Source organism: Lontra canadensis, unplaced genomic scaffold, assembly GCF_010015895.1.
Source record: "Lontra canadensis isolate GAN:19392208 unplaced genomic scaffold, GSC_riverotter_1.0 scaffold26, whole genome shotgun sequence".
Taxonomy (NCBI): Eukaryota; Metazoa; Chordata; class Mammalia; order Carnivora; family Mustelidae; genus Lontra; species Lontra canadensis.
Window position 1 is genome coordinate 4,393,974 of NW_022631020.1, and position 12,392 is coordinate 4,406,365.

At 40.2% G+C, this 12,392-nt stretch overlaps 1 protein-coding gene across 3 annotated transcripts in view; it reads right to left on the bottom strand.

Annotated features, from left to right (window-relative positions):
* GPC6 (glypican 6) overlaps positions 1-12,392 on the bottom strand; it is a 1,087,460-nt gene that overhangs the window by 96,470 nt on the left and 978,598 nt on the right. For all 3 annotated transcript variants that reach the window (XM_032864158.1, XM_032864157.1, XM_032864159.1), the window contains exon 5: positions 10,442-10,572. In XM_032864158.1, the coding sequence (XP_032720049.1) occupies positions 10,442-10,572 (131 nt within the window). The remainder of the gene's footprint in view (positions 1-10,441; positions 10,573-12,392) is intronic.

A 12,392-nucleotide genomic window follows, 5' to 3' on the forward strand; every position in this document is an offset into this window, starting at 1 on the left:
AACATTTCTTCCTCAGGCTTCAGAAAAAACAATGAATCATCCATCTGCATAAAAAACTCATTTGATATTTCCCTTACTCTGCTTACTGTGCCAACTTAGAGAAAAACGAAATCAACAACTTTGTTTAAACTGATAAATAGATCCAGAAAATCCTGTTTCTTGATCATTTGGTTACAGCAACCCACTGTTCTTGAAAAGCCAATTAGAGAGCCAAGGATCCTGTGTATAAAATAGTCAAACTTGGTTCTCTGATGGCTGGTAGACGAGTAGAGTTATGGGTACTGGAGATCACAACTCAAGCAATGATGGTTGCTTGTAGGAACGGGGAAGACAACTCAGGCTGTTTGCAAAGCCTCGCATCTCAAGCAATGGCTGTTGCTTGCAGCAAAGGGGAAGACAACTCAGGCTGTTTGCAAAGCCTCCCATCTCAAGGAATGGCTGTTGCTTATAGCAAAGGGGAAGACAACTTGGGCTGTTTGCAAAGCCTCTCTTCCTGATTTCTCCACCCTGTGAAAATGGTGAGGAGCACCACCGGCGCATGGCTGTGGTTGTACTATATGTGTCCCTGTCCCCCGGGTCCATAGAGCTGGCAACCTTTTCTTAGAGAGGAAGTGAAACATGTAGACTGAAATGGGTGTGCAGGAGATGTCTACATATCACTAGTAAATAGATGTGAATATCTTAAAATATTTTTTAAACCCTATTTCATTAAAAGTAATAGCAAGAAAATCCACATCATCAACACGATGTAAGTTTAAAGTGGTACCCTAGAGCCTCATTTTACACATTTTTTTTTCTGGTTCCTAATAGCATTCTGCTAATATCCCATGAAGAATTTTCCTGAATATAAACTTGGAACATTTTAATAATGACTTCTTTCTTTAAATATAAAATTATTACTCTGACTATGTTAACATTTTAAATATTGAGTCTTTATTTTTATTTGGTTTTGTTAGTTTGCCAATTTTCTTTAAGGGTTGACATTTAAAAAAAAAACAAACAGATTTTCATCCTAAAGTCTCAGATCGACCTGCTCTTCTCTTGTGTTCTTTCCTCCTCCTCTCCTTCTCTCTTCTCTTCCTATCTCTCTTCCTCTCTTTTTCTTCGCTCCCTGACTCACGGTTTTCTTTTCTTAAAGACTGATCACAATGGTCCCTTAGCCAAGTCGTCTGGCAAATTCCACGTGGGTCCCTGGATGGGCGCAGGGCTCCGTGAAGAGAATTCTGGTTTATACTGAATCAAGTCAAGTCATCAGTTTCAGCTCTGGCTGCTTTTCACCACCTTCAATTTTCAAAAGCCAGCTACCATGTCATTTTTAAGGTTTTAAAAATTTACTCCTGATGCCTATGCAGCTTGGTTCCAGAATATCTGTGAAATGTTTTGCATACGTCTTAAAATTGTTTCTTCAATAAAAGCAAATTCGTTCCACTGGTTGAGAAGATGATTTTTTTTTCCTTGAAGGATTTGCTTTCCTTAAACAGCAGAACATCTTGATATTTTCTCCCCGGTGGTGAGTAGGGAGGAATTACAGGAAACTGAACAAAGCATATTTTGAATGTGGTAGGAAAGAAATCTTAACCTTCTTGGTCTGGCTAAATGATCACTTCATATGCTCTTTGTTTATGAGTTTAAAGCAATTCTTTAAGATAATTTTGCTGAATTTACATGAGTGTGTCAATTTCATCAGTCTGGCTCTGTATCATTCATTCAACCCAACATTCTACCAATATTCATCAAGTGTTATTATGGGCAGACACAGGTGTGGAGGAGATGCCAACTGGACGTGTCCCTGCTTTCATGAAAGTTCTGACAAGAAGCCTGGCAATTGCATTGTGATAAATGCGATGGGAACACCCATGAGGGGCAACTAACCAGACAAGAAAGTCAGAGAAGGCTTCCTAGCATAGCAGTGGTGCGCTGAAACAGGTTCTTATGGGCTCCCAAGACCACCTGTTAAATTGTCAGGAATTCTGCAAGCCAGTCATTGAACAGTGATTACTAAAAGTTATAATATATGAACTTAAAATTGTACACATTATACTGAAAACAAAGGTAATATATACTCAAAACTCATTACTTCCCAATTATTTACTCTTATCTATGATCTTGAGGTGATTTATGCCAATTATATCCGTCAGGGGGAAAACCTTCTATTGTGGCACGTTATACATGATTTCACTGAAATCATGTCGGTAGCTTGAAATCACCATGGTGGGAATATTTACACAACAGAAATTGGCAAATATGGCCCATTAGCATGTTCACTACATTGAGAGCTGGTTGTGCAAGGACTCACCAGGATACCACTGAATCTTGCCTAGGAAGTGAAGAAATAGTGCCTGGCAAACAGTGTCGATGTTCCAGGATGAGGAAACAGCCTGGGCGAAAGCATGGAGGTGATAGAAGATGTTCTTCTGAGCTCTGGAGCCAAGGCTGTCTTGTATGTCTGGGACATACAGAGGTTGGTTCTCTTACCTCTTACATGAAAACATCTAGTAGGACTCAGGCTCTGTTGGTCTTAGTCGCTATACCTCCACAGCATCTAGTATGGTGCTCGGCAGATCATCAATGCTCAAGAAATATTTGCTTTCATAATCCCAGGCATGGAGAGTGGGGAGGGTGGCCTAGAGCAGGGTGGCAGGCTGAGGACAGCACTGTGCAGGGGCTACATCTGGGCTCTTGTCTCATGATAACAGGGAACCATGGAAAGCTGGTAAGCAGGGGAGTAATGGGAACATCTTTGCATTCTGAGCAATCCCTCTGGTTATAGTGTAGAGGGTGGAACAGAGTGTGGTAGAACCAGGGGTAGGGAATTAATTAGGAGGCTCTAATCCATGTGGGAGATGATAAATTTAGGGTTGCTGATGGGGATGGATCAAAAGAGATTGAGAATGAATGTTTACTGGGGTCCGTCATGGATCAACTTTGAGGGCGAAGGAGAAAGGGAAATTCAGAAGTCAGCTGGGCTTCTGGCTAGGAGCGGGCGCAGCAGAGGGGGCTGCTCTGGGACAGTGACATTTGGGGGAGGACAGGAGGGCAGTTTTCGACAGGGTTATTGGAGGTGGTGGTTGGAGGTGTGTGGCAGGCTGTGGGATAAATAGGTGTGATCAGGACAGTAGCCTGGGCTACGAGAGATTTGGGTTGAAAGCCACTCCTGTCACCACAATAAAATCAGAATGCTGTGTCCGAGGGGGTCCCACACTTCTCTGCACAAGAGCTCTTTTTGTCACCCAGCCCCGAGAGCCACATGTTTTAAAGACATATTGTCTAGCCAACAGGTTATGTGTATTAATAAGGAAATGATTGATTTTCACTCTGTAAAGCAGCTAAGCTACTTGGCTGGTGTTTTAGGATCTATTCTGGGATAATGAAGTGAAATGGAAGAGATATGCAAAATGGGTCAGAAGAAGACTGACAGAAAGCCATATAATTCAAAACTTGCTGGCAGAACGGGCTGCTGTAGATACAAAGGTAGCTCCTCCATGCGTTTCAATGTAGGCTGGCTGGGGCAGTGGCCCTCTGGATCCAGCAAGATGGCATCTCCCTGGGCAGAAGGAAGCACTCAGAGCTGGACTTAACTGTGCATTTGTGGAGCTGGGTGACTGAACTCCTCCAACCCGACCATCGACTAATGGCTGTCCCTGGGAAGCATGATTCTAAGGAAGTTCTCCTGTTGAGGCAGGAGGATGTTGGAAGAAGATATTCAGGTGCGCGAGAGGGTATCTTCCTCTAAGAACATTCTAAATGTTAAAAACTGAATTGAGTTTCAATCACTTATTCTTGAGTAGGCTTCATTAAGTGTAATCTTCTCATCTTTTGCCCTGAAGTTAAAGTGAAAGAAAATCTTAAGATAAATCTCCAAAGGTTAGAGATAATCAGGAGTTTCCCTTTATCATCAAACGGAGGGGAAATTTTTTTTTCTTTTTAAATCCCTTTTACATGGGAGGAAAGTTAAAACTAGTTTGCTTTGGATGCATTTCCTCTAAATGCATTGTAGGCACTTTTCTCAAACCTTCATTTTGCTTTATAAGAAAAAGGTGTCTCTTTTTTTCCTTTCTTTTCTTTGTATCTAGCATCTAAAATAATCTGGCTCTGTTATCCAGTGATGTCACAAACAGGAATAGAACAGATTCTAGCTTTCTGTATAGAAATGGAGAAATCAAAGAATAAAAGATATTTGAAGGAGGTCACTGTTTCTTAGTGAAATAGTATAAGGAAGAGCTGATGGGCAGAATATAAACTTTGAAATCTGAATAACCAGAGAAACTATTCTGAGTATTCTGAATCGAGGCATCATTGAGAACTTGCTCTTTCTTTTAAAAACAAAACTCAAGAAATTGAAATAGAACTTTTATAAATAGTATGGCCATTTGCTTTTTTCTCAGAAATCAGGCAGAAGGAACAGAACCACTTGTCATTGCAGCAAGACAATTACTCCCTTAATGTGAGACGGATGTGACAATAGGCAGAAGCCACTGACATTCCCCTAAAACCTTTTGCTGCACTGGTACCAGTGAGACCACCAGGCAGAGAATCCAGTGAGTTGCTGACAGTCTCGGTCCAACTCCGCTATTCCCACAAGCTGCCTTCCTTCTGAAGACTTTGTTCTTCAAAGCCTTCTTCAGTGTCATGCCATGCTATGTCCAGGCCATGAAGAAATATGTGTCCCTTTCAAGGTCACTCACTGCCCTTGAAAATAACCCGGAGCATGAGCACCTTCAAGGGCAGGCGTGTATATCACCCAACTGCTCTTCGGATCTGAGATGCTAAAGATAACCTCACAGACCATCACAATGAGGCAAAACCAAAGAGCCAGTCAATGTTCTTCAGGATTCACACATCATAGACATTTTCAATAACAGCAATTAAAATATTTCACTTGTAAGAGTAGTTTTGATTGGATATATTCCAGGCTAAGCATTTTACATAGAAAATATCATTTTACTCTCAAACACCCTATGAGAAGGTACTACTAGGATCCTCGTTTTTTTTCAGGTGAGTTCATTGTGTTTAGCCAGATAATTTGCCCCAAGTCCCATAACTAGTAAAAACCAGATCCAAGGTCTGTCTGATGTCAAAATCTGAACTTAAAACCTTTATATTATTTTAAAGAATTCTAGGCTGACTTCAAGTACATTTTAAGGAATTTTCTTTTCTTTATTGTTGAAGTGTCTGTGGCATTATACCTTCATGTTCCAAGTTCAACTCAGCGGAATATACTGCTGCTTCCATGTGTAAAATGGCATGTTAGCATGTCCCCCTGTAGAATGTTTAGGCACAAGTAAGATGCAAATCCTATCCTCAAATAATTTATAACCATGGGAAGGGGAAGAGAAGGATGCAAATAACCACAATTCAAGAAATAATATGCTTCCTGCCTTAAGAAGGCACGCATAACCGAGGTACTCAAAGTAAAGAAAACACTACTGGAATAAAAATATATATTCTCAAGATATCACTTATGCCTGAATGTTCTAAAGAAAAAAGATCCAGAGAAAAGAAAAATATCTGGATGCTAGAAAAGGAAACCTAACCAGTAGTGAAGAGATAATGTTCACAACACTCTTAACTGTTTAGAACTGGAAAAGCACATTTCAAAGAACCCTTCATTTTATAGGTGAGGAAACTAAGACCCACTAGCTAGAGGCAGATAATCCTACATTATTCTTTTCCACCCTCTTAGGTTTCTTTCCTCCCCTCCTTCTTCCCTTCCTTCCTTCCTTCTTTCCTTCCTTCTCATCTTCATTTGTGCTGTAGATTCAGAAAGAATTGTCTGGAGAAAATTAAGTAGCTGGAGGCCACCCTACTCTTCTGTAATGGGTTCTACTCTTGTCTGTAACAAGTATTAATTGAATGGATGGTTTCAATTGGAATTTAATAAGGCTTGCTTCTTAATTTAGATTATATCTGACAAACCAATCTTTTCCTGGATTAGGTTTGAAATTATTCCTAATACAGTTAAATTATACCAAGAGAGATCAGTTTCATCTTCCCTGATAGGATAAGAAGGAGACAATCAACACATCTGAAATTCATAGGCAGAGACTCGGCAAGTTTTTCTTTCTCTTCCCTTGGAGAATTTACACACACCTGCAAAGTTCTTCAACTTGGGTGGGTAACAGAAGTGGTAGAATAATGAGGGCACTTTCCTGTCTGTGATGAAGATTGGGAAGTTGGCAAAGGTAAGAAGCTTGGTTGGGACTTGAACAAATAGCACTTGTTTCTCCTCAACATTCCCTCTAGTATGTTTTAGGCAATAGCCCTCCCTTAGAAGGTTGGGTCCTCTGGTGCTAAAGTTTATATGGACCATGTAAGAAGATAATGTATTGAGAAAACAGTGGCATGCTGGGAAAGTCTTTCTTTGGATCAAACCATTTGCAGTTGCCATCCCAAGTCTGCCCCTTGTTAGTTGCATGACCCCAGGCAGGCTACTCAGTTCTTGTAAATTTAACATTCTTTACCATAAAATCAGGAAATGGATGCTCTACAAGATTGTGGCAGGGCTTTGAAATAAATATATAAAACATCTAGAAAGAGACTGACATGGGGAAGAGGATCTGTTTTGTCTTCTACTGTATTCCTCATGCCTGATACATGATAGGGGATTTGTTGAATGAATATACTAAGTGTTCAACTATTTGTGGTCATGATGATCATCATTGTTACTGTTTGTCCAAAGTCTTAATGTGCTTTTGTTCCCAGTCCTTAAAAATGTGTAATATACATATATAATGATATATGTTATATAACATATAATATCATGTTATACAAAGAATACACAAACCAAGAGTTTGAGATAAGTGCCATAATGTTGTTACCAAAATTTTATAACTTGATTATACAACCTGGCATAGCCAATATATATATTTTTTAAAGTTTATTGATATAAATGATCTCTACACCCAACACAGGGCTCCAACTCACAACCCTGAAATCAAGAGTCTCATGTTCTTCTGACTGAACCAGCCAGGTACTCCTAGCCAATGTTTTCTTTTTTTTTTTTGGGAAGGAATTTCAGTGTCCCTTACACCTAACAGTTTAGCTGTGGGCTAAATAGGAGAGGAAAAAGGATCTGATAATGTATAATAAAACAGACCTAAGACAAGCTTGGAGCAGGAGCATAGTTCATGGGAATGGATCTTTTCATTGGTCGGTAGATCCCACTAAATCATTGATCAGTGACAGGGTACAACAAATGAGCTGTCCTCTCTTGCAGATATGATGAGAACCTATGGCATTAGAGGAGGGGAATTTCATATCTGAAAACGTGGTGTGTTCATCTTCAGCCTTCCGATGTAAAGAGTGGGGGCAAAAGTAGACTTTTATGCTTTGTACTACCAAAACTTCAGGAAAGCGATAACTGATGAGGCTCAAGACGAATGATTTCATTAGAATTGAGCATGGTGGGAAGTACTTGCTATAGTTATGAAGAGGATCAGACAGAAAGGCAGACAACTTGAGTCCTTTGGCTGTGCCACCCTGTTTCCTCAGCTTCTCATGAAGGTTTTACTGAAAGCCTTTGAGCTTTCTCTTAATACTTGATCTACTCAGCAAATAGTTACTGAACTCCACCCTTGCATGAGATTGGCTTCAGAGGCACCCTTGTTGTTATAAATGCAATGATCGGGCAACATGGGTCCCGTCGTCAGAACCCTCCTCTATGTATTCCTTATGCACCATGAGGCCCCTGTGCATTACTTAACCTTTCTAAGCCTTGGTTTCCTTATCTAGAAAATAGGGGGGGAGGTTCTAGCTCATCACAAATTTTTTTTTACAAATATTGTTATAAATATTATGTAATATAAACCACATATCGCAGAGTGTAGTCCTTTGAAGAAAGCATTCAATATATGATCTAACAGTTATAAACACCGTTGCTTTTCCAAAAAAGGTTCTGGAATGACTGCTAACGGCTACTGGTGTAATAAAGTAAAGGATCTCCCAAGGAGGAGTTGCCAATCGTGTCCTGGAATAAAGAGTCATTTTAATTTGTAGGCTTTCCAACTCTCATGATGTCTGCCCACCTGCCACCTCTACCCTCAATTAGGAAATTGCTTCTTGCCTCACCCAAAGGCTTATCAGAGTTTAAGAAAGCCTCTTTATGCAAATATTCCAGCTGAAGTGGACATCTAGAAGTTCTAATTCAGTGAGGCTGTTTATTGAGGGTGACTGAGGATTCCCTTGAAAAAGGAGAAATACATGGGATGTCTGGGTGGCTCAGTCGGTTAAGCCTCTGACTCTTGATTTCAACTCAGGTCTTGATCTCAGGGTTGTGAGTTCAAACCCAGAGTTGAGCTCCAGGCTACGCATGGATCCCACTCAAAAAAAAAGGGGGGGAGGTAGGGGGTGGAATACAACCCTCTAGTTCTTAGGAAGTATGTAGATTTTATACTTTAGTTCATGTATAATGTCATGGATGTGGCTTATATGGATAATAAAACTACCTATTTCCAAATTCCACCCAATAAAGCCTCTTGCGGAACATACCCATTCTTTCAGCAAATCCTATTGGTGTTTCCTGCTAAATGTATCCAAATTCCAACCACCTGTTGCCTTTCCGCTATGTTCGAGGCTGGCTTTGGTCCTTCCCCATACCCTCTTCCACATTGCAGCCTGCTTCCTAGTCCTCTGTCCTGTAGAGCCTGGCTGCTCTCCTTCCTCTCCTTCCTTAACTCACTCCCCTTTGTCCTATGTCAAGATTACCAGATACACTTTTTTTTTTTTGTTTCTAATTCATTCGACATTTTTTTGTCCTGTTATTTTATGACCTGCTATACAATATCCTCTCACGTGAGTGCACCCTTACATGTCCTGTATTATTTCTACTCTTGATTCTGACATTTCTTACAAAGAAATGTGTCTTTTTAAGAGCACGTTCTTTATTAACAACCCTCCTATTATAATGTAGTTGGACAAATTCCACAAAAATGTCTCATCCACATTCTGGTAATAAAGAGAGTCCGTTTGACCTCTTAGAGAATTTTTAATAGAAGAACTTGAACACGTATGCACATACTCCAGTGGAGATCCTTCTGAGAAGTGTGTGATGGTCACAAACCCCTTTTGTTCAAGTGCTTCTTACGCCCTCTTCTTTAGGGCTGTTTTGTATATCAGCAACCTGAGTGCCTGGTCATTCAAGCATGGCTAGGATAGCAGCCTCTTAAAACATGAATCCATGTCTAGGCAATAGATTTGAAAGGAATAAATGATTGCTATTTTTCTTCCCAGGAAAGGAAGAAAATAGCTTTTTGTGGAAGCCCCAAATGTGCTCTTTCCCCAGTGGGTGGTGGTCATTTGGGGTTACCCCAAGCTCATTAAAACCCACAGCTAGGCCTGTAAGTCTCTTGGCCTGTCCGTCTCTCAAGGAGAGAAAAAGGGACGAGGACAGATTCTTTCTCATCCAACTTCCTACCAGTTCACCCCGAAAAGCCCCAAACTGGTTTGATTCAGACTCAGCCAAGGGAACCTAGTCTGATTCCATGGCTCCCTTTCTGCCCTGTCATTCCCCAACCCCCTTCACACATCCCCTCCTCTTTGATTATATCTGAAATCTCTTTCACAAAGGATTTTAAAAATCGAAGCAAGCTAAGCACATATGTGCCTGACATATTTTGTGTGAATGACTTTCAATTAAAATGCAATCACTCGGTCACCAACCAGGTTTAAAGGGCTGATATAGATTTAGTTAGTACGTCATGAAGGGGAGACCAATAAAAAGAACATAAGGGCTTTGTGCAGTCATCCTGGTGGGTGAAAAGGGCCGATGAAGAACAGGCTGGAGACCCTTTGCAAACTTCTCAATTTTGCCTAAAGCAGGTCCTGTTTATCTTTAATGGAGTGGGGGGGACAAATAAAAATGGGGCACCTGGTTTTTGTGTTTGGCAGCTGCAACCTCAGAAGCCCTGTCTCATATGATTTATGAAAATGTACTTTTCTTCTTTTAATGTGTGCTTGACTTCATACAAAGGAGCATTTTCTCCCCTGAAGATTCATTAATGAAGGTTACGCCACAGTCTTAAAAAAGAAACGCAGATGAAAATGTTTAATTATTTACGATTGAACACATAGAACATTTGCCTGGTTTGCACAGCTGAAGATATAATTAGAGGTTCCTAGAGAGAGAATGGGCTGAGGGTGTGCAGAAATTTCAAACATATTAGAAAGAAAATTTCCCCCAAATTGCTCACAAATGTGAGGGATTAGTCCATCTACCTGGGGCTCTCTGAAATTCCATGATTGAGTAGTTGAGAAAGAAAAGATGGCTCCCTTTCTCAATGCCATTTTGTTGGACGTTTTTAATGAAGTAGCAAATTTGTAGCTCAATAGGAAAAGCTCTCCGACAATGTATTAGAATTTATAATCCCAGCCCATGTATCTAGCTACTTCATTTTTTAGATTATTGCACTTTCCTCATTCGTAGAAGTATGACTAATGCAAATACCTTTGCAGACACCTGCATGCTGTTTTCCTGCATGTTCATAATGGCTTCGGAGATCTTGACATCTATTGGGTCCATGACAGACTCAATGTTGAATGGTCCTTCCAGTCGCTCTGCCACCAAGAGCATCGCATCTGTTAAAATACAGGAACATGATTTATATGAGAACAGAGGGTTCCGGGTGGTTAACCTGTGCTGAAACAGTTCCAACACAACTGGTTGAAAAATAACCATTCACTCAAAATTTGTATTTGATTTTATATAATCTGAAATGGGATGGATGACTAAATATCAAAGCAGTATTTTATATTTTTATTTCATTTGAAGAGTTAAACTTATTTTACATATATAAAAACAGGCTTAAACATGAGAAAATCCATTCATATTAACATTGTTGAATGTCTCTATCCCACGTGAAATTAAACCAAAAGAACAAAATTAAGAACAAAACGATATTAGGTCAGGAATCAGCTACATTTCAAACATGAAGTCTAGGCTTTTCTTCAGGAGGATGAGGAAAATTGAGAAAGTTGGAGAAGTGCCAGCATGTGGATTTGGGTGCAAAAATGTTGAGACCCTATTCAAACCTATTTAAGATGCATGGAACATTTCTAGATTCTCCAAGAACAGACCTGTCCTTACTTTGTGTCCTTCCGTCTTAGCCCTTTGGCATCCTTTGGAGGATAGAGATATGTCTCTTACTTGGTTTTGTATGTTCAAGGCTTATTATGGTGCCTATAACATTGTAAATGCTCAACAAATATTTGTGAAATGAAATTGTGCTGAACTGAACTTCTGCTTGCGAAGCTTTAATTTTCTGGAGAAGATAGTCCTTAGTGATATGTCGGCAGGAGGTCTGCCTGAGGAGATGATAGCCCAGAGTTCTGGGCGTTGCGCCATCAATAACTAGCAGAACACCTGCGAGGAGAAAGCCTCTGAGCTTATCTTGCCTCAGACTGGTGGGGTGTAGAAAAGGCACTGCTTATGAGGAGTTTCTCAGGGTCAATGTCGAGGGACATTCGCCCATTCTTGTGCCCCTGAAAACTGGCTCACTTCTGTCTTTAGTGTTCAGGGCACAGTTTGGTAACCTGCTTCCAGGTTGTTGAAAAGAACTTTCTGTGATGATGATAATGGGCTTTTGAAACTTACCATGTGACTAGTGTGACTGAAGAATCAAACTGTTAATAAATTAGTTTGCTTTTAATTAATTTAAATGTAATTTTTAAAAATATTTTATTTGTTTATTTGAGAGAGAGCCAGAGAGAGACCATGAGCAGAGGAGAGAGGCAGAGACAGAAGCAGACTCCTCACTAACAGGGAACCCAATGCGGAACTCGATCCCAGGGCAGATCATGACCTGAGCAGAAGGCAGATGCTTAACTAACTAAGTGAGCTACACAGGTGCCCTAATTTAAATATAATTTTAAATATTTAATTGAGACTAGTGGCTGCCATATTAGACACTGCAGCCTATACTTTTTTTTAATTAACATATAATATATTATTTGCCCCAGGGGTACAGGTCTGTGAATCATCAGTCTTACACAATTCACAGCACTCACCATAGCACATACCCTCCCCAATGTCCATAACCCAGCCATCTATCCCTACTCCCCACCCCCCAGCAGCCCTCAGTTTGTTTCACGAGATTAAGAGTCTCTTATGGTTTGTCTCCCTCCCAATCCGATCTTGTTTCATTTTTTCCCTCCCTACCCCCTATGACCTCCAGTCCTGCCTCTCAAATTCCTCATATCAGAAACAGCATATGATAATTTTCTTTCTCTGATTGACTTATTTCACTTAGTATGATACCTTCTAGCTCCATTCACGTCGTTGCAAATGGCAAGATTTCGTTTCTTTTGATGTAGCCTAGACTTTTAACATACAGATTCCAATCTTAGATTTCAAGTTTTTCAACCACTAAAGCTCTTGGGAGCCAATCTTAAAACACTTT